General features: G+C 39.8%; 1 protein-coding gene across 8 annotated transcripts in view; it reads right to left on the bottom strand.

Annotated features, from left to right (window-relative positions):
* Positions 1-5,223: 5,223 nt before the first annotated feature.
* The window catches only part of NTRK3 (neurotrophic receptor tyrosine kinase 3), a 385,221-nt gene continuing 364,527 nt past the window's right edge, over positions 5,224-25,917 (bottom strand). For 5 of the 8 annotated variants that reach the window (XM_025392723.1, XM_025392722.1, XM_025392725.1 and 2 more), the window contains 2 exons: positions 8,738-8,896; positions 5,252-5,587 (listed from right to left, as the gene is read on the bottom strand). In XM_025392723.1, the coding sequence (XP_025248508.1) occupies positions 5,402-5,587; positions 8,738-8,896 (345 nt within the window). In that variant the 3' untranslated portion in view covers positions 5,252-5,401. Of the gene's footprint in view, positions 5,588-8,737; positions 8,897-14,197; positions 14,240-25,917 lie in introns of all 8 variants that reach the window. The other 3 variants (XM_025392719.1, XM_025392718.1, XM_025392717.1) reach the window with 2 other exon arrangements.

The following is a 25,917-nucleotide window of genomic DNA, read 5'->3' as shown; positions in this document are numbered from 1 at the left end:
GGAAGAATGATTTTCAGATGCTCAGAATGTTAGTCAGCATAATTTAATTCAGAGAGCACCAAATGATCAAACTTTACAAGACGACAGATTTCCCATCAGAATCTTCCTGAATGTTTCTGAGGCCAGTTCATCTCCAGATTTCTTATCTGCAAGAATGGTAAGGCTCAAAGAGAATCCCAAATTGGAATCAATTTGCTGGCTTCAAACAGGCCTCCTTTGAAGCCATTCCAATCAAATATATAGAAATAAGCACACAATGTACACATACATGTACTTTCGTTAGCAAGACACTCCCAGTATTACTAAGCAACACCAAAACATTTTCCCAAGCCCATATTGACGTCTTAATAATGATGCATAAACTTGGAATTTTGCTTTAAAATCTGTTAAATATTGGCTGAAACAATGTATTTGGTATGAAAAAAGAAAGTGAAGCTTCAGGAAGCAAAAACACAGTGACTTCAGCACCCAAGCCCTAAACTAAAGGTGCTATTTTTTTTCTCTGAGGCAAATGCCTTTGAGTCTTCTGGCATGTTGGTTCCCTACCAAAGCAGACAATAGACATCTCAGGGGCCTTTGGGACAGCTCTCTGGACTGCTGGCAGGTGGGTTCATTCAACAAACGTCCCTGGACATTTCTCTGCTCCAGATTCCGAGGAAAGCACTAAAAAGATCCCTAATCCCAAGACTGTCCATTGCAATCACTGTACTTTGGAGTCAAGGTAATACTGCTGCTGTTTGGTTTGGAAAAGGGGAGCAACGAAAGTCATTAGTCATTCCTGAATAGAAAAGGACTTTGGTAAACAGTCTGCAACTTAAGACGCTGCCCTCTTTCAAACGTCCCGGCCTCTTATAATAAGCATTAAAAGATAAAAATATTGTCGGTTTTGACCCAGAGTTGATTGCCAGTGGCCTGCATGAGAGATAGGCAGGCCTCTCTCCATATCTTGGAATAGTTTCTGCCAAGTGTTAGCATGTCGGTTTTGAACAGGGAAGGTTGACCAGCTGAGGAGAACAGCCTGGTGAAACACAGGCAAGGGGCTAGGCCAGTAACCTCCTTTGAAGAGCATAAAAATGAAATCTCCAGCTTGTCTGCCTGGTTCCCTGTACAATATTCCTCAAATCTACCAGTCACCAGGTCTTCTTTCATTGCCTCCTATAACCAATCCTTTGCCATTGGTAACTTTTCTTTGTCTCCTTCCTTATCTTTCACTCTATCTTTTATTTTTAAAAAGCAAGTATATAAAAAAAAGGTGGGACCAGAACATAGCTTTAAAAAAATGAAAAGGACTCTAAAAATATCTGTACAAACCTCTTAAATGTCTCAGATGAGAAATTAGCTGATTTGGCCAAGGCCACGTAGGTAACTAATAGCAAAATCAGAAATTTTGCTGGTCTTTTCACCCTGCCACTTTTCTACTTAACTTCGAATGCATCCTGTACTCTCCCGGCATGGCTGACTCACTTCCACTTCTGAGTTGAGTCTCGCACAGCCCCAGAAACTGGCTGACAGCTCTCCTGTTGGTGTTGGTTTCTGTAGTATTTAGCACCAAAATGACTTGCACTAGTGTATTCCGCAAAGTAAGCATCACTAGAGAAGAACATTCATGTTCAACCTGAACCCAGAAGGACCAAAGATCCTTTGCCTCAAGTGGGAAGCCTCTGTCTAGGAGTAATTTGTGCATGATCTGCTAAATGGAGGAAGCACCACCTCCTTTTTATTGTTTGTTGACTAGAGGAGGCTTAGTGATGCCCAAGGTCCCCTCAGAGTTCAGGGAAATCATTAGAGGGCAGCGTTAGGCTCACATCCAAAGCAAAGAAGAACTGGGAGGTCCCGTGGCCACGACACCCTACTCCAAGGTGGATATCCAACAGCAGGTCACTCTCACTCAGTCCAGGAGAGGATCTGGTGAGGTCGGCATGGCAGAGAGACCAGCCTGGGTGCCCTGGAGCATTCACCAAAACACACCAAAGAGCTCACTTCAAAGCTAAGCTCTCAGAGGCAATGTGACACGGTTTTCTAAAATGTGGACTTTGGTATGGGAAGATGAGGGTGAAATGAACTGGAGTGGCCATATTGCCCAATCGGATGTCATTTCACAACACATTTCATCACATTAGGCTCTTAATAAATAAATAAATAGACCGTCGACAGTGCTTTTCTGGTATGTAGGAATGCCAGGATGGGAAGCAGAACAAACGCACCCCTCCTGGCTTACAGTCGTCTCAGACACTTCAGACTGTGAAATTTTGAGACAAGGGGCAAAGAAGGAGAGGAGTGTCTTATTGGAACTCAGCCTTGCCCAGGCCCAGTGAGCCCTCAGCAGCAACTGCCTCCTACCTATGCAAGGCTGTCCTGCCATTTCAGAGTAGTGCTGAGAAAAATGGCACAGTGACACAACGTTGTTAGAATCTGAGAACTCAGAGCTAGAAGGGGCTAGAGATTAGCAGATGTACCCCTTATTCTGCAGATGGGGAAACTAATACACAGTGGACTAAGCCTTATCAGTCCTGTCCCAGTATAGGAGGGACAGGTGTGTCCCAGTACATGCCACACTCCCTCGAGCCATAGGGTACCCCTGCAATTTCCATGGCCCTATTTTCTGCCTCCTTTGCTCTCCAAAAGAAATCTTTTTTTTTAATCTGCCGAGGTTGATAAATCAAAGCAGACTCTGTATAGAGAGGACAGCCAGAGGTGAAGGAAGGCAGGTCCTCCCTCTCTACCTTTCCCTGATCTGCCCCTCTCTCTCTTGCACTCTTCCACAGCCAGCTGCTTACAATGGACATGACAAGAACATGATCCCAAGATCAACGTGAAAGCCCATGGGCCTAAGGTGCCAGCAATCTGACAACCGTGGTCTCCTTCAGTGCTTCTTGTTCCCCAAGGAATCACCTTCTTTCATTAGGCCATGACGAATCGGTGCCTGAAGATAAAACCATAACACGGTCCTTATTCCCAGTTTTCCATCCATCTCCAACCCAGTTCTTCTCCTGCTTCTTCCCAGCCCAACAGTGACTATCAGTTTTGAAACACACAGCCAAGAAGACAGAAGCCACACAGCGTTTGTTCAGGGGAGGATTTGGGAGAAGGGAAGCAACAGGAGCATTGGCACCTCACTTCTAACCAGAAGACACTTTTCCCTCAGGCCCCTCCAGACCATGCCCTCCCTGAACACCTGTTCTTAGCTACCCAGATCAAAGTCAGACTGTGCAGTTTCATCCAGCACTCACAGCCCCAGCACAGTCGTCCTCTAGGTGGAAAGACAACAGAAGTAATTGTCATAGGACAGTAAAGGGTTTTCTTGAGGTGGTCAATCCAAACAGCTTTCCCCAAAGTCCTCAGGGGCTAGGAGCACAGCACAGTGAGAAAACTCACACCAAACTCCCATCTCACCTCCCTACCCTCCCAGTCCAGCTACCCAGCCTCCTTGATCCCAAATCCCAACCATGGCTACAATCTGAGCACAGCTCTTTACTATTCAAATAAAAATATCTGTGGGTCTACAAAAAGAAGCAAAACCACAAACACACAATTCAGTCCTAAACCCCACATAGGGAGGCCCACGTTTCAGCTGATTTCAGCTAACCAGGACGTTCAGGCTGCTGGCAGTCTTTTCAGCTGGCAGTCTTTTCAGCTGGCAGCGAAAAGGGTAGGCCAGAGGCCCCCAGGAGGTGAGTTCCAGTTTGGCAAAGGTCAGTCCATTAGGTAGCTCTGTGCTTGGGGCAAGGTGGAGGGGCCCAGTGGCCTGGGAGGAGTACATCCTCTCCTCCCCAGCAGAGGAGCTCTGTGGGGCCAGGCTGTTGGCTTCCATGTTTCATGTGACAGGGAGGCCCAGAGGTCAGCCCCACTGTGGTCTGTGGCAGCAGCCAGGAAGGCAGTGATTCCCCAGTGCTGAAGCAGAGGGAGCTGGCCCCAGCCTAGATGTTTCCTTCCTTCTCTTCGGTCAGGGCTCAGGCCTCGTTAAGATGCCAAGCCTGCAGCACTGGACCCTCCTCATTGGACATCTCCCAGAGAAGCCTCAGCCCTTCCCCCTACCCCAGCCCACAAAAGTGATTTCTCAGCCCCTGCGTTTTCACAACAGCTCAAAGGCAGATGCATCAATCCTCCCAGGGGCTGGAAACGTGAGGAGAATGCCAAGGGGCCTGGCGCAGGTGCCAAGTAGATCCTCCCCTGCTGGCTCTCACCCACTCCACTGCTTGATTTTCTGAAACACTCACTGCTCCAGCCTCTCACTAGACCTGGCTCCCTTCCTTGGCAGTGGGGTTTACCTGGGACTCCGCAGAGACCCAGGAAGCGGGGTCTAGGATCTAGGGAAGCAGGATGAGAAACTGAGAGGACCAGGGGGCATTTGTTATAACGACCTACAAGCAACCATGTCTCTTGCTATTGCAACCCTAAAGCCTGCTGTGTCTACATTCAAAGATAACATGGGGGACCTATTTCTTAACCTCCTAAGCTTCCCAGGGGCCTGAAAGTGGGAGGTGAGGCCAAGGAATCTTTGCAATGATGGAAAAGACAGGTGGCAGTGTCTTGGCAGGGTCCAGGTTTCAGTTATTTTTTCTTCTGTGGTTCTTTTAGTCCAGAAAGTCCAGTTCTTTAAGTTCTGAGAATAGAAAGACACATCCTTTGAAACTCCAGCAAGAAGCTTACACCCAGGATGCATGCGGTCAGCTCTTGTCATGGTTTTGTGTTGTGGGGTTGTCTGTTCTGTGTTTACCCATAGGTGCCATCGTCGATTCCCAAAAGCATCAAGATTACACTTTTTAGAATGGACAAATTAGAACATTGTCCTGAAGTGGAGGAAATGGGGAAGAAGTGGAGGCAAGGGCGCTGCTCCGGCATCATTTCTTTGCTGAGCGCAGCCATGCGGTCCTGGCATGTGCCTGTGGTGAGCTTCTGGGGTAATAGGCACACACAGCAGCGACTGAGCACCACCTTAGCTCCTCCCGTCCCAAAGCTCCCATCCCAAAGATTGTCTCTCTGCTTGGTCCAGGTCTTCTGCTCCGAAAAGCCTTAGCATTAGAAGCATGGGCCACAGCTTAAGTCAAAGGGAATTTTCCTTTGTATTATTAATATTTTAGAGTTTCTGAGTCGTTAAAGTCTTGTGGTTGTCTGTATCAGCAGCTTCTCTGTGTACTAGAGAAGATATCTCTCTGTAGATATAGATTGATAGATAGTTAGATTTATAAATATATATATATATATATGCCAAACTGCCTTACAGGATTTTTTTTCTTTCTTTTTTTTTTCCTTTTTTCAGTGTTGTATGTGTAGCAGGCACTTGAGTTTATATGAAGATGTTTGCTTCAGTCAAGGATGGAAGGAGTTGTGAGGTGGAAGGGAGATGTGAGGCAGGGAGAGAGGAGGCAACAGAGTATGAAGTCATGACCACCAGCCACCACTAGCCAAGAATGTCCAGGTAGATTGGGGTGGCCTTCCCCAAAGCATGGAGGATTTTGTAGATCTCCTTGATGTTCAGCCGCTGCTGTGGTTCCCTCTGCCAGCACCCCAGCATGACATCATACACCTCTTTGGGGCAGACTCGGGGCCGCTCTAAAACACGACCTTGGGTAATGCACTCAATGACCTGAAAGAGTGAGGAGAACAAGGAAGTTACACCCAAAGCCCAGCCTTGGTCCTGTGGCTCAGAATTGGCAAAAAGCAACAACTTCCCTGATTAGTTTCAATGCAGAGCCGAGGCTCTCGCAAGCACAAGCTAAAGGTTAGGCTGCAGACAGCACTGGTATGCTTGTCTGTCCGGTGCATGGTGCAGTGAGCAGCACTGGCTGGTGGAGCCCTCTGCTGCCCTTCATACTCCACTTCTTGGGCCAGGCCCGCATTGACCATTGACTCCCCATACTCTCTTCTCTTTTACCTCACTTTTCTTCTCTAGTCCTGAATCTCATCTGGATGACTGAGCTGCATTTATTTTTTCACTTGATAATGGACATGGGCTTCTGACCTGTCCCTCCCTCTCTCGTGAGCCTGCCTCACTTTGAAATCCCCCCTGAAGGAGCTCTGCACCCTCTGGCCCCTGCACGCCTGTCTCCTCTTATCTCTCATTCCTAGCAGGTTCCCAGTTGCAGACTCTGTGCACGTCACCACACTTGCCTCTCAGTCATTACATAGGACCATTTTGCAGCAAGACCCATCTTTCCCTGCCGTTTGCACTAAACCATGTTTCCAGTTTCTCTTAAAGTCCTTAACAATAGGACTAACTGCTTGATTCACCACTGCCTTCTGGGTGGCCAGTTCAAGTCCATTAACCTCAGTATCTCAGCATGCTCATCTGTAAGATGGAATCAAATGTCTGCCTTAACCACCCCCAGGAGTATTGTAAGGATGAAATGAGACCATGAAAAGGGACTGTATGGTCCAACATGCTGAAGGAGTGGCCATAAGGAGTAGTAGGAAGAAAACAAGTAATGCGTGGCTGGCCAACCCCAGCAGGCCACTTGAGAACCAACTGTATAATTTGCAATGCATTTCCAATTCCTCAAAGACACTTCTTTACCGACAATGAATATGTGCATTTTCAAGGCCTCATTGTCTAGTTTTTAGGTTGTTTTTCACTTCTCCCTAACTCTATCACTGCATAACTTTGGTCAAGTCACTGACCCTGAACTTCAATTTCTGCATTTAAAGATTGGTCGTAATGATAAAAATACACAGAATAATCTCTAGCTCAACAGCTGAACAAATATTATTTCCCTTCTCTGCCTCCATTAGTCTGCATGTAATTAGGCAAGAGCACTGTCTTTTTTCTCCTTTGCATGTCCCTATGCTGCTCAACAGTGCCTTGTCTCCAGTATTGTCTCACGTCACGCTGACTTTGGGAGGGCTGGTCAAACCATTACTGTGTCAGCATCCGCCTGGTTCTATTCACCCTGGAGTTTGTGATGGCCCCTTGGCTCATTTCTTTACCAGCCTGATAAGTCTCTAGTTGCTCATATTTCCCATTCGTATTAGAGCCCCATTTCCACTCTCCATTACCTTCACCTCCAGGGAAAGAGATTCAGCTCAAACTACAGTAGCAGCTGCTAATGCCAAGATCAAAGGCACCAGGGAGTGTCTCTTCTAATGTTGGACTATCCAGATTTGTTGATTTCCATGGAGAAACTGATGATCAGTGACTATCAGTATGTGGCTGCTATGGTGGGTGGAGTAGGGAAAGTGGCTGAGGGCAGAAAGCCTGCCTTTAAGGCCAATACCTCTGTGAGTCTTAGAAGAAACTGCAAACACCCCATTAGCTACTATGAGCCAGCTCAAGAACAGAGGCTGAGTCTTCTGTTAAGACCAGTAGCAACCTCAGCCCAGAACTTCTGTTACTGGGGCCACCAAACTACACGGAGGCAGTGTTCAGGTGCATGTATGGGGTGTGTGTGTGTGTGTGTGTGTGTGTGTGTGTGTGTGTGTGTCTGTCTGTGTGTGTTTCTAACCCCTCCTCCCCTGGGAAAACAGTAGCAATTTTTTAAAACACCATAACAAGTGGGTTCTAGTATATATACTTTCATTATTTTAAAAGATTGTTAAAATACTTTGTTCTACTTTGGGAAATGTGGTCAGGCCCCATTGAGCTTGTGAATCATGAGATAGTACACATTTTAAAAAATAACTTCTTTTCAGTCTTTGAAATTCACTTAATTAAGTGGTCAAGACATAGGAGAGCAAAGACGAACATAGCTTCCAAGAAGAAAGACACTCTCTTGAATATTCAAATAAGATTTCAATACTAAAAGGTTCCTGTGTTTACATTTTCCCAGCAAACAGAACCATAAAAAGAATTACAATGTTTCATAGGTTGGCTGGGATGAAAGACTGAGCTAGTTACTGCCTAGGAACTGCACTGAACTCCCTGGGGCAACACGGCATGGTCCATGCATCACTGAGAATCATCTTGATGGGCTCTGGAGGCAGAGGAGTCCTAGGATCACACCCCAGGCTTTGTCCCTGCCTTGGAGGCTCTTACCTGTGAGACCCTGGCCAGCCCATTTCAGTACCTCAAGCAGACCCCCATCCTTTAACCTGAATCTCAACAGGTGTTTTTGCAAAAATTACTGAATTAATAGAGCTAACGTGCTTAGAAAAGTGCCTGTCACTAAATGTCAGCTACTATTAATTTATGTTTACTAGCATTTTGTATTATTGCCAGTTACAATTATAAAAAATATAATGTGTATTTATTACTATGTTTAATAGTAAACATATTAATAAACATAGTAAAAAACATAGTAATAAAATAAACCTGGTTTATTTTATTCCTAGATGTTCACACATGGCTCTATCAGTTATAAAACTGGCCTTCCCAAATTGACCATCTGGTACATCCCTGGGCTTGGCATACCTAAAACCTTTGTGCACCCATATTATGTGGGCATACTAAGTAGTGGGTGTTTCCACAAGATGGCACAATTGAAAAACTCATAGCTGTTCTATGTTTTCATTTTTTGTCGTAGTGAAACATTTGTGATTTTTCAGGGTAGCAGATTTAAGAGAGCCATGACTTGAGTCTCAATTTAGACATCTGATTTCATGCTCTTTTGACAATTATACCACATTTCCTACAGTTTCATTTTTTTTTTTCCTACTAAGAAGCTCTCTGCTCCCACTAATGCCTACATTCCCTCTGCTGGCTCTAAATCCCACCTAATGTCTTGTTCAGTAGGTGCAAGTCCTGACCTGAGATAGCTCTTATCAACCCTCCTGCAATCAAGATTCCTATGCACCCCCTTTTTACCTCTGTGTTTGAGAGTTGGAACCATGGCTGCTTTCCATAGGTGAAGATCTCCCAGAGGATCACCCCGAAGCTCCACACATCGCTCTCTGTAGTGAACTTCCGGTACATGATGCTTTCAGGGGGCATCCAGCGAATGGGGAGCATGGTATGTCCTCCCACCTAAAAGGGGTTGAGATAGAGGCACACAGAGTGACCAGATGGCCAGAATGAGTGTCATCTGTAGCACTCTTCACACATAGACACACTTTTAATGCATCCTATTCTAAGATAGCCACAGCTTTATGCAACTTCTATCAGAGGTGTGTGAAGATGCTGACTTTGGAGACCTATGATAAAGGAGACAACTAGACTAGCAACTAGAGATAACACCTGAGGGAAGGTAGGTTCCTTGGCACTCAGCATGAAGAAAGATCACAAAGTAATCTGAAATGAGAGAGAAGATTTCAGAATCCAGCACTACAGAAAAACCTAACTTTAAGAGCAAGTCCAGCAAGAAGTCAGCAGAATGACTATGCCAGTCACCAAGGATCAGTATCTGCAAACATCAGGTTAGATTCTTTGCTGCAGTGGCACAGTATATTCTGTGTGCATCTGACTTGAGAACTTTAGCTTCTAATTGACAATCTTGAATCTCTCACCACAATTTAGAACTCGGTGCTTCAAGGGAAGGAAACAGAGACATTCCAAAAGCATGGAAGACCATGTGCTAATAAGATAGGAGGTGGACAGAAAGAGAATTCACCACAGTTCTTAGTAAGATCTCGAAGGACAGTAAGGAGAGTCTTTAAAAATAGCCTAAGGAGGATATCAACCACCTATGAATCTGCCAAACTGAAAGCCAAGGGGAAAAAGAAGTGACTGACAAGGACAAACACCCAGGGTACCCTTCCCTGAGAAAAACATTAGGGAACTCCTCACTGCCCAGCAGGTTAGAGAAGTTAGCATAAGTGGGAGAAAATTCACAGCATGTGTGAAAACTCAGAAACTAATTGCATCATTAGTAAATAGATTTTGGGGAATTGAAACTTTTGCCTAATACATGGAATTCGTTGTTAAAAAAACTACTTAATGTTGACAAAAGAGTTGTCTACATATGTCCTGATGAATTACTACTTAAAGTTCTTGTTTCCTTCTTCTTCTTTTTTTTTTTTTTTTTTTTTTTTTTTGATACAGAGTTTTGCTCTGTCACCCAGCTGGAGTGCAGTGGCATGATCTTGGCTCACTGCAACCTTCACCTCCCGTGTTCACGCCATTCTCCTGCCTCAGTCTCCCTAGTAGCTGGGTCTACAGGCATCTGCCACCATGCCCAGCTAATTTTTTTTTTTTTTTTTTTTTGTATTTTTAGTAGAGACGGGGGTTTCACTATGTTAGCCAGGATGGTCTCGATCTCCTGACCTCGTGATCCAACTGCCTCAGCCTCCCAAAGAGTTGGGATTACAGGCGTGAGCCACTGCGCCTGGCCTAAAATTCTTATTTCTATGGTGGGTCAGTTAGAGAAATAATAATAATGAATAATTAAAAACGAATAACTTGGGAGATGGGCAATCTTGTTTCCAAAAAGGGAAATCATGTTTGCCTTAACCACTTGAAGAATTTTAGGAGATAAATGATAATACAAGTTTGCAGAACAGTTCTTTTCTTTCCATTTTTCTTTTCTTTTCTTTTCTTTTTTTGTTTTTGTTTTTGTTTTTGTTTTTGTTTTGAGATGGAGTTTCACTCCTGTTGCCCAGGCTGGAGTGCAATGGCACGATCTCCGCTCACTGCAACCTCCGCTTCCTGGGTTCAAGCGATTCCCCTGCCTTAGCCTCCTGAGTAGCTGGGATTGTAGGCATGAAACACCATGCCTGGCTAATTTTTGTATTTTTAGTAGAGACAGGGTTTCAGCACGTTGGTCAGGCTGGTCTCGAACTCCTGACCACAAGTTATATACCCACCTTGGCTTCCCAAAGTGCTGGGATTACAGGCGTGAGCCACTGTGCCTAGCCAGAAAAGTTATTTTCAACCTGGGACTTTCTAATCAGGGTAGCTTTGTATCCAGTGTAAAGACAACTGAAGATACTTCTTTCAGACAAGCAAAGACTCAGAAAGTTTACCACTTACACCCTTTCAGAAAATAAAGGAGCCAAGTTAATTGAATACATATTCTAGAAAAACAGAAAAAATAACCCAAGCTATACAATGATTGGAACATAACAAAAATTGCAGAGCATATAAGCCACAAAAATGTAATTTAAATCTGAATAAAGGTTGTTAATTTGGTAGTAAAAGTAATACAATTACTAATAAAGGCTTCCTGTAAAATAGAGACATAAAGTAAATAATAATACTAATAATGCCATTAGTACTACCACTGATACGACTAACATACTTATCTGGAATGAAACTTTCCAATAATTTCTATCATAAATGCATAGAAGTGTAGATATAGAAATAATTAAAAGCCTGATAAAGGCTGTGTGTTATAGAGAGGAAAAAAGAAGCTTACAGTGATTAATTGTTGAGATTAACATTTTAAATTTAAATATGCTTACTAAAATTTTAAAGCAGCTTCTAGAATAGAAATAGTACATATAGCTTTCAAACCATTTTTTTAATAAAGCCAAAATCTCTAACTAATACCAAAAAGACTACAGAATGGGGGAGTAGGATAATGATGACTAAAAAGCACAAAATGAAAATGAAGCTTAGAAAACACCACTAGAGACAACAAGTACAAATGAGTTATACTACCTCTTAAATGAGAGAGAAATTTAGGTTAAAAAAATCAAGTTGCATGTTATTTAAAATAGACATGTCTAAAACAAAATAGCAGAAAACATTTAAAATGGAAGAGTGCTAAAAATACAACCATACATAAAAGAAAAATATAATTGCTACATATATGCATATATGTGCATATACATGTGTATATATATATATGCATATACAGATATATATAGCCAATTACATTTCTTTTATCGTGATTTACACATTGTCTGTTGTTTCATATATATGTGAAAAAAAGGATTCAAAATGTCAAAAATTAAAGTGAGGCTAAATAATTTATATTAAATTTATATCATACTTAATATTATATTTAAAGCTGGTAAAATTCACCATTATGATGATGAAGTTTATGCTCCAATTAACATAGCAACACTATATAATAATTTATAAAAATATATAGAAATAATACATATGTGTGTGTGTATATATATAAAGAGTAAAAACAAATTGTAAATAAAAGAAAACTGACAAAGTTATCATTATAATAGAAAAGTAAAATGCTTCACAAATTGAAAGATCAAGAAGACAACATAAATGAAGATACACTTTAAAAATACAAATAATGAATTTCAATAAGTAGATATGAGTGTTGTGATTGCATCTTTTAGTTTCCTTAAAAAATTGCACATTATTTTCAATTACCTAAAAAACATTTATAAAAACCAATCACATATTAAATCTCAAAGGAAATCTGGAATTGCAAGATAAAAAACAAATATGAAGTAAAAATAAGAAACATTTTCTGTATCAAATATAATAAAATAGAAGTTAACAAGAAAAAAATAATTTTTTAAAAGTTGTCTTTGGTCAATTAAATTATTTGGTAAAGAAAAAATTGAAAATAAAATGTAAAAGTATTTATTGTAACAGTAACTAATGTCCCATTTCTTGAAATCTATGAAATACAACTAAAGTAATTTTTGAAAAAAAAATACATCATTTAAGCATTCATTTTTAAAATAGTGAAAATGTAATTAAATCAAATAAGGATTCAGCAAAAAAAAAAAAAAAGGCAGTAAAGAGTCACGAAACAAATGCAAGGAAAGTAAGAAGAAATAAACAATAAAATAAAATAAATACTGATTAGTCTGTGTAAAACAAACAAAGCAAAGCAACCAGCCAAAAGGAAAATAAAAATCAGAATTGATCTACACAATCAATTGTTAGTTCTCTCAAAAGTTACATAAGCTATTGACAAGATTAATAAGGGATGTAGAGGAGACAAATGTAAAATGTTAAGAATATTATAGCCATAAATTTGAAAGTGTGCATGCATTAATTGGTTTACTAAAAAATATTAATTTTTTAAAAGTTAAGATAAATAGAAAAGTTGAATACAAAAACCACAATTGTAGTAAAAAAAAAAAATCTATACATTAAAAATGTAGAAGGTTCAGATGGTTTTCTGGGTGAGTTCTATTAAAGTTTTCTGTCTTATTTATACTTTTTCATAGCAAAAGAAGACAGAAACTTTCCTAAACCATTCTATGTGGTTTAAACATCCCTGAAGACAAAATCAGTCAAATTTAACATACAGCTTTACATATATATTTACATAATAAATATCAACACACATAGTTATCTATATATGTGTAAAACTCTCGGTTATGAATATACTCTCCAAATATGAATAAAATATTACATCAAATCAGCAATATATTACAAGAATTCCATATTACAGCTCAATAAGGTTTACCCTAGAAATGTAAGAATGTCTCAACCTTAGGAAACCTACTGTTAAATTTACCAAATTAAAAGATAAAAGAAGAAAAACCATCTTTTCAAAAATGCCAAAAATTCCCAACATCTTTTTCTAATTAAAAGTCTAATTCTCAGAAGGTAACTTCCTTTATTGAATATGCTAAATATCATATTTACTGACAAAACTTTAGGAAAATATAAGGTACCTTCTATCACGAATTTTATGTGACATTTTTCAAGAGGTCCCAACCAATGCAATAAAGCAAGAATTTTTTAAATGGGATAGAAATATTGAAAAAAATGTCAAACTGCTGTTGTCTGAATATGATATGACTATTCAAGACAATGAACTAAAAAGCAGTTAGAACCATTATCTGAAGAGAAACACACAAAAATCAAACTATTCTCACATGCCAGTGGCAATGACTTCAAAATACGATGGACAATAAGATTGTTTGTACAATAACAACAAAAGTGTTTAAAGCACCTTGGCATAAACCTCAGCAGAAAATGCCCAAGGTTATTTAAATAAAAGCATTGAAAAACATAAAAGAAGATCTGAATAAATGAGAAGTTGTATCATTTCCTTGAATAGGAAGACTCAATGTTATACATCTTTCATTTCTCCTTTAGATTAATCTGAAAATTTAACACAATATATATGAAAACCGAAATGAAATGGTATATGGAAATTGACAAGATGAATCAAAACTTCATCTAAAGTAGTAATTATTTGATAAAAACTAAGATATACTTGAAATACAACAACAAGGGAGAGTTACTCTATCAGATAGCAAAGCATTTTATCAAACTATGTAATGAACACATTGCATTTTGGCATAGGATAGACAAATTTATTAATGGAACAAACTAGAGAGTCCAGAGGCAGACCCATGTATAAATATTCAAATTTAATATATGAAACAATGGGTTAGTAATTAAAGTATTGGGACAATGAACTATTCATTTAAAAAAATACACTTAGATACCTACCTCACACCATATACAAAAATCATTTCCAGATGGATTAAAGAGCTAAACATAAAAAACAAAACAATAATAATATTAGAAGAAAACTTAGAAAAGTATTCTATACCCTCAGAAAAGGAAGGCCTTCCTAAATAAGACACATGTTCAAGAAGCCATCAAGAATAAGATTTAGAGATACAACTTACAAAAATTAAATGCTTTTGCATGGCAAAAGACAACATAAGCATAGCTAAAAGACAAATGACCAAAAAAGTACAATACATGTAACAGACAAAGAATTAAAATCCATATAATACAAAGTGCTCCTTCAAATTAGTTAGGAAAAGCAACCCAACAGAAAAATGAATACAGGATAAGAACAGATGATCCACAAAAGGACTAGAAATGGCCACAAACATGTGAAAAGATGTCAATTAAAACAACAGAAACATACATTTCTGAATGTCAATTGGGAAAGATTGAAAAAAATTGATGCTATCTTGTGTTTGAGAGGGGTGAGGAAAGAGTTATTCTCAAACGCCACTGGTGAGAAATGTTTCTGCTTTTTCTGAGGTCAGCTTGGTAGAATCTGTCGACATTAAAGGTGCAAGTGACTTTGAACCCAGGAATCTCACCTCTAGGAGTCTTAGAAAGATATTCACTCATGTAAGCAAAAATGTTTAGTTTAAGGTGTTTATTTCATTCATTCTAAAGGCAAAAATGTGTTCACTGTTCAAGTTATCCACATCAGTTAAAAAGAATATAGTAGAGCTATGTGTACTGATATGTAAGTATATCTAAGATATATTAAGTGACAACACAAGGCATTGAAAAATATATTTTAGTATTCTTATTCATGTAAAAATGTATATGTGGATACAGATGCAAATATATAGTGACACCATGTAACCTTGAAAATGCATAGAAAAATGTCCAGAAAACCAACAAACCAGTGGCTTCCTCTATAGTGTATGAGTAGTGACCAAAGAGAAAAACCCATTTTTTGCTATATCTATATATATATACACACACACACACACACATAAACACACACACACACATATATATATATATTCCTATGCTGTTTGAAATTTTGTGATAATCATGTATCACATTTGAAAATTTAAAAACAGTAAAAAAATAGTGTGAATATAAGGAAACCAGGTTTCCTTATATTTAAGTTCTATTTACTATATTAAAAAATCAATATTTTTAAAAGAAAAATTATGTTTGTGATAGAATATTGTAGACTGGTTTATTGCACTTGGTTTGTTGATTTAAAAAAATAGAAGTCAGGAATATAGGAACATTTCTCTTGGTGAAAAAATTTCAGTAATGGAGTCTTACAAATTGATGCTGGTGTGTGTCTCATTTCATAATTTTAAACACAATCCAGAAGAGGTATTCCAGATTGAAAGCTCCAGTTTTACAGACAGAAATTCAAGTGTCCTGGGTGTAAACTGTGATGCGCTTAAGTATTCGAGCAAAAAAAAATGTCAGAAGGATATTAATTGGTCACAGAGGCTCCCCTGAGAAGAATCTTCAAAATTCTCACCAAGCAGCACAGCCAATGTGGATGAAGTTTATACACCATTCTTCCAGGAGTGGACTAGTAATAAAATATTTCAAGAAGCCTGTGATACAACAAAGAGCATGACATTGGAAGTCAGAAGCGCTGGGTTCTAAATGTCACTTTTGACAAGCACTTAACACCCTTTGCACTTCAGTTTCCTTATCTTCAAAATAAGAGTGAAGCAACAATCTGCCTAAAATGAGATTATGTATGTAAAAACCCATTGAGCATCGTTAAGTGCAAAAGTGTATACACAAAGTACAGTAACTGTTCATTGTGTGTGTCTTTACATGCTACTGTGCAGCATAACAAACCTAATTTCCTCAAATTTCCTTATTTCCCATAAAAATCCAGGCTGATTTTCCTCCAAGCTGACCAATATCATTCTTTGGAGAGACCCTGTTTGGGAAAGGTAGTGGTCAACGCCTTCCCTGGTAGAAAATTATTGACAAATATATCCCATGGTAAAACTTAGCCAGACATAAACTAACCAGAAACAGTAATATGAGCAATAAGAGTAGTGCTAATTAATTAATAATGAGTGCTGGCCACTGCATGTTACATACATCCCTTATTTAAGCTCTCTCCATTCCTGTGTGATAGAAGCTTCTATCACCCCTGTATCACAGATGAAAATAAGGTACCTTGCCCAAGCACTGCATAAGAAATATTAGCTACTGACCCAAGCTCTCAATGAGATAATTAAGTATTTTAAGACTGAACCCTGAAAAAAGATATGTAAGTAATAATGCACAGGAAATATTCCAAGGAATGATTCTAGAAATAAAAATAAGTACTTGGAGGGAAACAGATCTTTGGATTGCACTGGGGAAGCGCCCATGGCTACCTTGGTACCTTCCACCAATCATTGCCTTTCCCTGCCCTATCACACACGCTCACAAAGAGGATGGGAGTTTGAAAAATCTTGGAGGCTGAAAGTGCTCACGGGGAATGAGCACTAATCAAAGAATGCAATCCTGGTTGCATTATTAAGACTGTTTCTCAGAAAAATGATCACTCCCGGTATACTAGAGATCAAGCTGGAGCAGAACGAGAATGTCACTATCTCTATAAAATTTCTTTTATACCCGGAGACCAGATGGGTTCTGAATGATTCTGGATTTTGTGTAGAGAGACCAGAGGTGCCTGATCAACTCAGGCTTTAGGATATCCATGTCAAGGTCAACTACAAACCAAGAACTTACAGGAGAGGGTCAAGTGCCTATTCCAAAATCTGGCCAGGCCAAGGAAGTTCAGTCTCTGAACTCTGAACCTTCCCTGTAAGCAGCTTCCTGGTGATTCCCATAGTCCCTCGGCAGGGGGTGCCCTTGACCCCTTTCCCACCAATATTTTGTTAAATGCTTTTACTAATTTGCTTCACACCTTAGCAGGGCTGCCAGATTAAATACAGGATGCCCAGTTAAATTTGACTTTCAGTTAAACATTTTAAAAAATTATAATTATGTCCCAGATATTGCATGGAACATACTTGTACTAAAAATATGGGGTTTTTTTTTTCTCTAAAATTCAAATTTAACAAGGTGTCCTGTATTTTTATTTGCAGTCTGGCAACTCTGGATTTCAGACCTGGTGAGGAAGTTGACATTATGGTCCAGAATATCTTCCTTTTATCTTCTAGGCTTTCTGCACGTGTTCAGGCTCTGTCTCACTCCCTTTGCCTCTGCCTCATCCTAAAGAAGACTGCTGAGTTAGGGATACAATGCACAGAAAAACTTTCTTCTCTCTCCTCCTGCGCTCTTCTCAGCCTTCTCTCCTTGTTTCTCCTTAGCATCCTCCAGTGGGGTGAATGTGGCAGAGAGGGGACATGGCAGCCAGGATTTTCCCCTATAAACACAGCCCTGCTACCTTCTAGCTGCAGATCCCTGGGCAAGTCATTTTTCCTACTCAAGCCTGTTTTCTGGTGTGAAAATGGAAGGGATAACTATAATCACCTCCCAGGGCTGTTTGCCTGATCATAAGCACCTGGCATGCTTGTTAAAAATATACATTCCTAGGCTTTACCGCAAACCCAATGAATTAGACCAGAGGTCAACAAATTATAGCTTGTCACTTGTTATTGGAAACAGAGTTTTACTGGCATAAAACCATGCTCATTAGTTCATTAGTTCCCTTTTTTTTTTTTGAGACAGAGTCTCACTCTTGTCGCCCAGGCTGGAGTGCAGTGGCAGGATCTCAGCTCACTGCAACCTCCACCTCCCGGTTTCAAGCAATTCTCCTCCCTCTGCCTCCTGAGTTTCTGATTACAGGCACATGGCATCATGCCTGACTCATTAGTTTCCATATTGTCTGTGATTGCTTCCATAATACATGGGCTGAGTTGAATAGTTACAGAAGAGATCACCTTAAAGTTGCAACAGGGGCCACCTGCAAAGCCTAAAATATTTACTATGTGATCTTTTACAGAGTTGGGTGGCCTCTGACTTAGATTCAAAGGGTAGGAGAACCAGAAACATATGGTTTTGTTGTAGCATTATCAAGGGCGAGATGGCGGGCGCCTGTAGTCCCAGCTACTCGGGAGGCTGAGGCCGGAGAATGGCGTGAACCCGGGAGGCGGAGCTTGCAGTGAGCAGAGATCCGGCCACTGCACTCCAGCCTGGGCTACAGAGCGAGACTCCGTCTCAAAAAAAAAAAAAAAAAAAATACTAATAACACCTTAACACCAAATACCATTCAGTGTCAAAATTTCCCAAATGTTTTCAAGTGATTTCTGAAAGTTGGATCCAGAAAAGATCCACACATCACATCTAGTAATGTCTCCTAGGGTCTCTTAATCTATAGGATTCCCCTACCTTCTGCCCCAGCTTTCCATTGATTGATTGATTGATTGATTGATTGTTGAAGATCCCAGGTCACTTGTCCCACAAAATTCTCACAGTCTGTTTATTTCACTGTATCCCCATGGGTCATTTCACTTGTTCCTCTACTTACTGCATTTCCTATAATCAGGAACACTTGATGATACCTGACTAGGTATCCAGAGCCCGGATTAGTTCTGGGTGCATAAATGGTGCTGTTTGCTTCTTTCTGTAACACAACACGAGACAAACTTCTTTGTGCTGTTAAGACTGATCACTGGATTCAATCTGATTATTATAAAGTTCCCTTTCACCTAGCAATTTTAGCAGCCACTGATGATCATTGCGCAGGTCCATTATTTCATTAGTGGCTGCAAAAGGGTGCCATTATAATGATGGTATTCCTTCTGCATATATTAGCTGAAAATCTTTTAAAAATAAAAAGTTCCTTTCATCAGCTATTTGGCTACACTGGAAACAGTTTATACAGGACAGGTATGATAAATTCGTTTTCTTTATTACTAGTTATTAGAATAACGAATTCATCCCATAGTATCCTCCAGAGGTGACCAATGAGAGGATTGTTTTGGTTTGTTTTGGTTTTGAAAAGCATTACCAATGCTTGTTCTTTAAACATGTACACACACACACACACACACACACACACTTGAAGTGTTTCATTCTATCATAGTTAGCAGTTATTATTTCTGAAGCTTGGTGTTTCATCTTTGGGAAGTGAAAGCCTATGCCTGTGTCTTCTCACATAACGCCAATAAACAGTCTTCATAGCATCCCTGCTTTCTGACATAAAATAATACTCTAGGCTCATCTTTTACATTTTCTACTCCAGCCTTTGAATCAGTCATATCTCCAGGGATTCCTGGATGGTTTTGGAGGGCAATGGAATTTAAAGACCACAACATGGATCATTGGAGTGCTCATCTCTACTGGGGTGGTTATTATTTTAGGTCTTTGTTGTAAAAATAGCTAGGAAAAAAATTCTTAAGAGAAAAAAACATCATGACTTCGTATTGGTTTTTTTCAAATCAAATTTAGAATTACAGAGCTTTTACTTCTTTACTTTTATATTTGTGTTTCTTCTCATGCAGAAAATCTTGATCCCTATTAACACTCATAATATTACCTGCTTTATCCTAATTTGTATAAATAACATACAGTATATCAGAGAGAGTTTCAAAATAACAGTTCAATATTATTACTAATAATATGATTACTGAAAACAACCTTCAACCTACAATCTTTGCAGCTCTTTCTGTCCTTAGAATCTACCTACTAAGGGCACATAGAAAACATAGCCATGTTTTAAAGTCATTTGTAGTAACTCCTTTCTGTGTGGTGAAGCCACCACTGTAATATACAATTAGGCTTATTTGTTTCATTTTTGCCTTTAATTTTTAGGACTTGCTTTGTTTTTTATTTTCCATTTGATTTAATGGTGCTTTATAATGATGTAAAAACTGAGACATTGTTTCAAAGTCAAAACCACAAAACAAGGTACATTTTGTCCCACCTCTGCTGATTTTCCTCATCCTATTCTCTTCCTCCTACAGATAATCATTTTAGTTTGGTTTTAGTTTATCTTTCTATCGTTTCTTACATAAGCAAATATGGATTTACATTCACTTCTTCACTCTCTTAGATAAAATTTTTTACATAAGCAAATATGGATTTACATTCACTTCTTCACTCTCTTAGATAAAATGTAACATACCATATCTGTTCTATACTTTACTTTTTTCCACTGAAGTTCACTCATTCTTTTTACAGCTGTAGAGGATTCCACTGTACTATTCCAAGATGCCACAGTTTCTCCCATCAACCTCCTATTAATAGGCCCTTTGATTGTTTCCGGTCTTTTGTTATTGTCCATGAGGAAGCGCACTTTTTACTAGACCTCACGTTATCCATACACACCCTGAAGGGCAAGAGCCACTGTTCCATGGGATGAGGTCTAGAATTTCCATGCCATGTAATAGGCAGAGATACAGTACAGTGTCCACACAAGTGGTTTCAAACCAGAATATGCAGAACATGAAGTCTTTCCAGCATGTACTCAGGCAAGGATAGTTTTGAGGGATTTTGCAGATGCACAGCTCTCACATGGATTTTTTTCTAAAATTAAATGCAGAGCCCCTGTGATCCATCAATCCCTTATCCAGTTGCCCCCACCCCCAACACACACACACACACACACACACACACACACACACCACTCTCCAAAAGGAAGAACAAACTTCTCACCCACTCTAAATCTCAGGAGTGAAACGCTACAGAGTACAATGGAAGGAACTGTATAAAATACTGGTACAGGTGTTGAAAATGAATCTCTAATGACTGGGGAAAAATCCATTTGTAAGTTGGGTAGTTTTCGATTATTTTCAAACAACTGGAGAGGGACAAATCTAAAAGAATTATCAGCTGGGAGAAGATTAAAAATAATTTTTGATAAGAGACCAATATGTGATTTTAGGAATATAACTAAATAATAGTTCAAAGAATTGAGTCACATTTCAATAACAAAATTTCTTTCTTTTCCATCAATTTTCTTTCTTAGTTTAAAACAACATCCATTAATGAATACATGAACTAATTAAAAATATGAGATGTATTTCCATTGATATTTTACTTATCTTTTATAGTCATCAAAAATTGATATGTATATTATTTTGTCAACTGTCTTTTTTTGTACATCACTAATAATTGTAACTTAATCAGTTTCCAATTTCTGTGTATTACTAATAATCATAATGATAACTCAAACCAAAAACACTTAACATCTAGAAATCTATGATCATTGGCCATTAAAAACTAAACTCAAATCTTCATACATATTTTTGTCACAGTAAACTATGCTAGAGTGGCCAATAAAAGGATTTTATGCATAAAAATATATAAAGATAAAATTCAGTGGGGTAACTGCAATGAAAATATAAATTCAAGGAACAGGAGCCATTTAAAATTGACTGTTTAAGAACTTGTTCATGTGTTTAATAGATGATATACCAAATTGCTCTGGTACTTAAAGTTCATCAGATGTGTTAAAGGAATGATGTATTTTTAATGTCAATATTGACAATATTCTGGAAATGACATTGAATGCAACTATTTAAAATTACTTTGAAGATTTTTGATGGCAACTTAAGATGTGCAAGGGACATAATTTTTTTCAACATTCTTATAGGAGCATAAACATTTCAAGACCACAGGTACAGAGACTGAGCATCCAGTGATGCAAAGTTCAGAGTCCTCCTCTTGCCTTTCCCCAAGACTGTATCCTACCCCTCCTCAGGCCATCAGCTCTATATACTGAGAAAATGGGACAGGAGGGGAGCAAGAGCAGCAGTTTCACCTCCAGCCCTGGGATGCCTCACGGAAACTCCCAAGCCCCATCTCTTTCATTCATGTCCTTAGGGCTCACACTTTGTCCCACTCCTCAAGGCCAGGAATAAGTGGTACAGAAGGTGTTCAAAGTCTAGTGGCTTCAAATTCTCAGGCTCCAGGTACTACTTGGGGCAGAATGCCCTGCATGGCAGTGTTCCACTCTGGGGAATCTCCTACCTCCCAACTCACCCAACCACAACTGTCCCTTGTCTTCTAAGCCAGCCTTTCCTGAAAAGAGAATTGTCTTGCTCATTTCCATTGAGTGAATGCAACTTTTCTTCAGTTAGAGGGAACCCACCGCTTTGGGTTAAATAGAAACTCAGCTAAGTTCTACAAGGTTCTCAGGCTTCCGTGTCTAATTACAGAAGGAGCCAGCTGGTGGATTCCAAAAAACACAGAGAAGCCTGTTTCTCACCAAGAGATTCAAAACACTCACACAACTCTGATGAGGTATACAGGACACGAAGTAACCCATATTCCAGATAAAGAAACCAAGACCCAGCAAAGATGAGCAAGTGTGGATTCACAGGGCATAATATTTCTGGAACCAATGGAGGGATTCAAGCTTCCTCTGTATTCCCTAATCTGCATGGGCTGAGTCAGAAATGTTTGAAGTACATGAGAAAGAAACTCATCTACTTTGGAGGAGACAACTCTGAAGAGTGGTAAAACCTTGGCAACATATGTTAATGATAAATGGTCTATCAAGAGATTGTCATAAAGGGTGTCATTTATGGTAAGTGCCATTGTTTTTTATTTATTAAAATTTAATCTTTCTTGATTGCATGTCCGTTCACGTAGAAAAGTGGTTATGTGCATTAAGAAAACATGAAAAGCTAAATCTATGCCTTCGTCATTCCCTGGGAAATCTGGTTTCCCATATGCCCCAGTGGTCTTGGCCTGTTCCACCTTGCTTGGCTGTCTGAGGATGGCATCAGCTACGGCTGGCAGTCACCCTGAACATGACCCCACTAGCAGTCCCAGCAGCCACCATAACAGTTTTTAAAATCATCAGCACTCTTGTTCCAGAGAGTTTGGGAATTTCACATGCATGGCTGCATATAATGGGTTAGCTACATGTAATATACATACACACATCCATACACTGTGGGGAGGTGGTTTAGATGGACATGTGTGCTTGACAATGCATGTGCATCGTGTGTACAGTCATAGATACAGACCTGGGCCTGTCGGTCCTGCCCTGATCATTCCCTGATCGTATGGGGTTAGTGAAACTTCCCTTGGATATTTCCAGAAATAAATGGCCTACATGGAGGAGGAAAGGTCCAAAGTCTTCCTCTAATGTGTCCTGTCTCCAAGCAGCGAAGAGAATGATTTTGTTCTAAACTAGTTAATCAAAATGATATAGCTCTCCTTTCTGGGATGAACCCTTCTCACTGCCCCGCTTCTCCAACTGTTGGTCTCTCTTAATAGTTCCTTCTCCACATATGCGAGAGGCTACCAGAGCCTTAGAAATAGGAGCCTGCCCTTCAGAAACCATCCCTTAGTTCCTTTTCTCCTCCTCCCCCTGCTCTACTCTCTCCTCACTGTCTAACTATGAGACTATTCTGAGTTGTGGATACTGATCGCTGTATTGTGAACCAGTTCTTTGGCTCTCTTCTCAGCCACCTGATCATTTATTAGGCCTATCTCTTTGGTGGTTCAGCCTACTTTCTCTCCAGATGTCATCTGGATTCCTGGTGTATCTTCAGGGGAGTCGGGGGCAGCCCTACCCTGTAACTGTACCTTGTCCAGCTCCTCAAATCCAAGTTTCTCAGAATCCAGGGCTTGAAATGAGAGATTCAACACTAAAGCTGTAGCTGATAAACACACAGGGCTGGAAGTTACCCAGCCTACTTGCAGACATAGAAATCTTGGCCAGAAAAGCAATGACTTGTCCAAGTCACTAAGAATAGTAAATGAAACAGAACTGAAGTCCCACAGAGCCTTGTTATTGTTTTTAATGTAAATGTATTACTGGACTATAGCATACATACACAAAGGCAAACAAATCAGAAATAGACAAATTGAGTATCATGAGGTTTACATTTTGGTTCTGAGGACGAAGCTCTGAATTTTTTATCTTGCCCAAATTCCTATCTAAGGATTCTGGGGAGTATGCCCTACAAACCATAAATTCTCATCAGATGGGTTTTATTTAACCCTGTATATCATGACTTATTTTCCAATATGACTTTGGCATAACAAGGGAAAAACTCAAAATGTTTTACCCCAAAATATGTTTCCTTGCCATACCTTGAAATTGCCCTGCAAAGTCCCTTGTGGGAAAAATCCACATTACATGGAGAATCTCCTTCCCCCTTTGTTTTCCTTCTTTCTTTCCAGATCTGGGAGATAATCAACTAAGAGCCAGGCACCCCGTTAGGTCTGATAAGAAACATTTTACAACCTGTTCTCTCTCTGAAGTCTGCTTTCTGGGAGATTCCTCTGCACAATACAACTTGGTCTCCACAATCTTTTATCTTAACCTGAACATTCCTTTCCATTGATCCAGATCTTCAGATAAATTCAACCAATTGTCAACCAGAAAATGTTTAAATTTACCTATAGTCTGGAACCCACCCCCTTCTCCCCACTTTGACTTGTCCCACCTTTCTGAACCAAACAAATATATTTCCAAAGTGTATTTGATTGATATCTCATGCCTCCCTAAAAATATATAAAACCAAACTATACCCCGACCACGTTGGGCACATGTTCTCAGGACCTCCTGAGGGCTGAGTCACTGGCCAAGGCCTTGGTCACTCATATTTGACTCAGAATAAATCTCAAAATATTTTACAGGCCAGGTGCAGTGGCTCATGCCTGTAATCCCAGCACTTTGGGAGAGCGAGGCAGGCGGATCACAAGGTCAAGACATTGAGATCATCCCGGTCAACGTGGTGAAACCCCGTCTCTACTAAAAATACAAAAATTAGCTGGGCATGGTGGTGCACACCTGTAGTCCCAACTACTCAGGAGGCTGAGGCAGGAGAATTGGTTGAACCTGAGAGGCAGAGGTTGCAGTGAGCCGAGATCGCACCATTGCACTCCAGCCTGGTGACAGAGTGAGACTCCGTCTCCAAATAAAAAAGAAATAATTATACATTTTACAGAGTTTGACTCTATTCGTCAACAATTCTATGGTTTTCCTTCTTTCTACCCTGATATATATACACCTTGAGTCACCTGGTAGAACTCTGTGTTCTCCCCAGTTTGTGTGGGTGCATGCCTTAGGGATATATTAGTTTGGATATCCTTTTGATTTCTGATCTACAATACATGAGTGCACACTCACAAATACATGTCCTTCTGTGGCCTCACCCCAGTTGTGGAAACTCCACAGATGCAAGCTTTATACAAGAGATTATGACTTTTCTACAGTGACATCAGACTTCTGACTTATCAAGTCAGAATTGTTGGCCTTCTTTTTGCCTCTCCTCTTCCCAGTAAAGTAAGACAGACTATTATCTAGCTTCTTATAGACAAACTGGATATCTCAGCCCCGGGTCTAGTAGGTGCTTGAGATTCTTCGGAGGCAAAATGCAGAGAAAACTCACAAAGACATCATTATAGTATTGCTTCCTCAGAGCAGGGCTTTCTGACAGTTTACACAAACAGCATCCATTTAGCAGAATCTCAGTGGAATGGCTGTCTCAGTCTGAGCCTCTAGCCCCAGGATTAGGAAAAACCCTTGGAGTCTTCCAAAAATACAAGGAGTTGAGAGCCAAGCTGTTTAGCAGTGTGAGCCTAGAGGATCAATAGGCCCATTGTGATTCTCCCCAGTTCTCTTACCTAGAGCTGCATCTGCCAGGAGCAAAGTTCTGAGGGAAGCCCCAGGAACACATGCCTTTTATAACTTATTTTGTTTCCCTCTTTCTTCATCCTGCCTAAATTCTAGCACTCTTTCTGAGACTTCATTGTCCTTTACTGTCCCCAAGCAATGTATTTTT

The sequence above is a fragment of the Theropithecus gelada genome, chromosome 7b (assembly GCF_003255815.1).
Source record: "Theropithecus gelada isolate Dixy chromosome 7b, Tgel_1.0, whole genome shotgun sequence".
In the NCBI taxonomy this organism is placed as follows: domain Eukaryota; kingdom Metazoa; phylum Chordata; class Mammalia; order Primates; family Cercopithecidae; genus Theropithecus; species Theropithecus gelada.
Note: the sequence above shows the minus strand (reverse complement) of the source record. Positions and strands in the feature narration are given on the sequence as shown.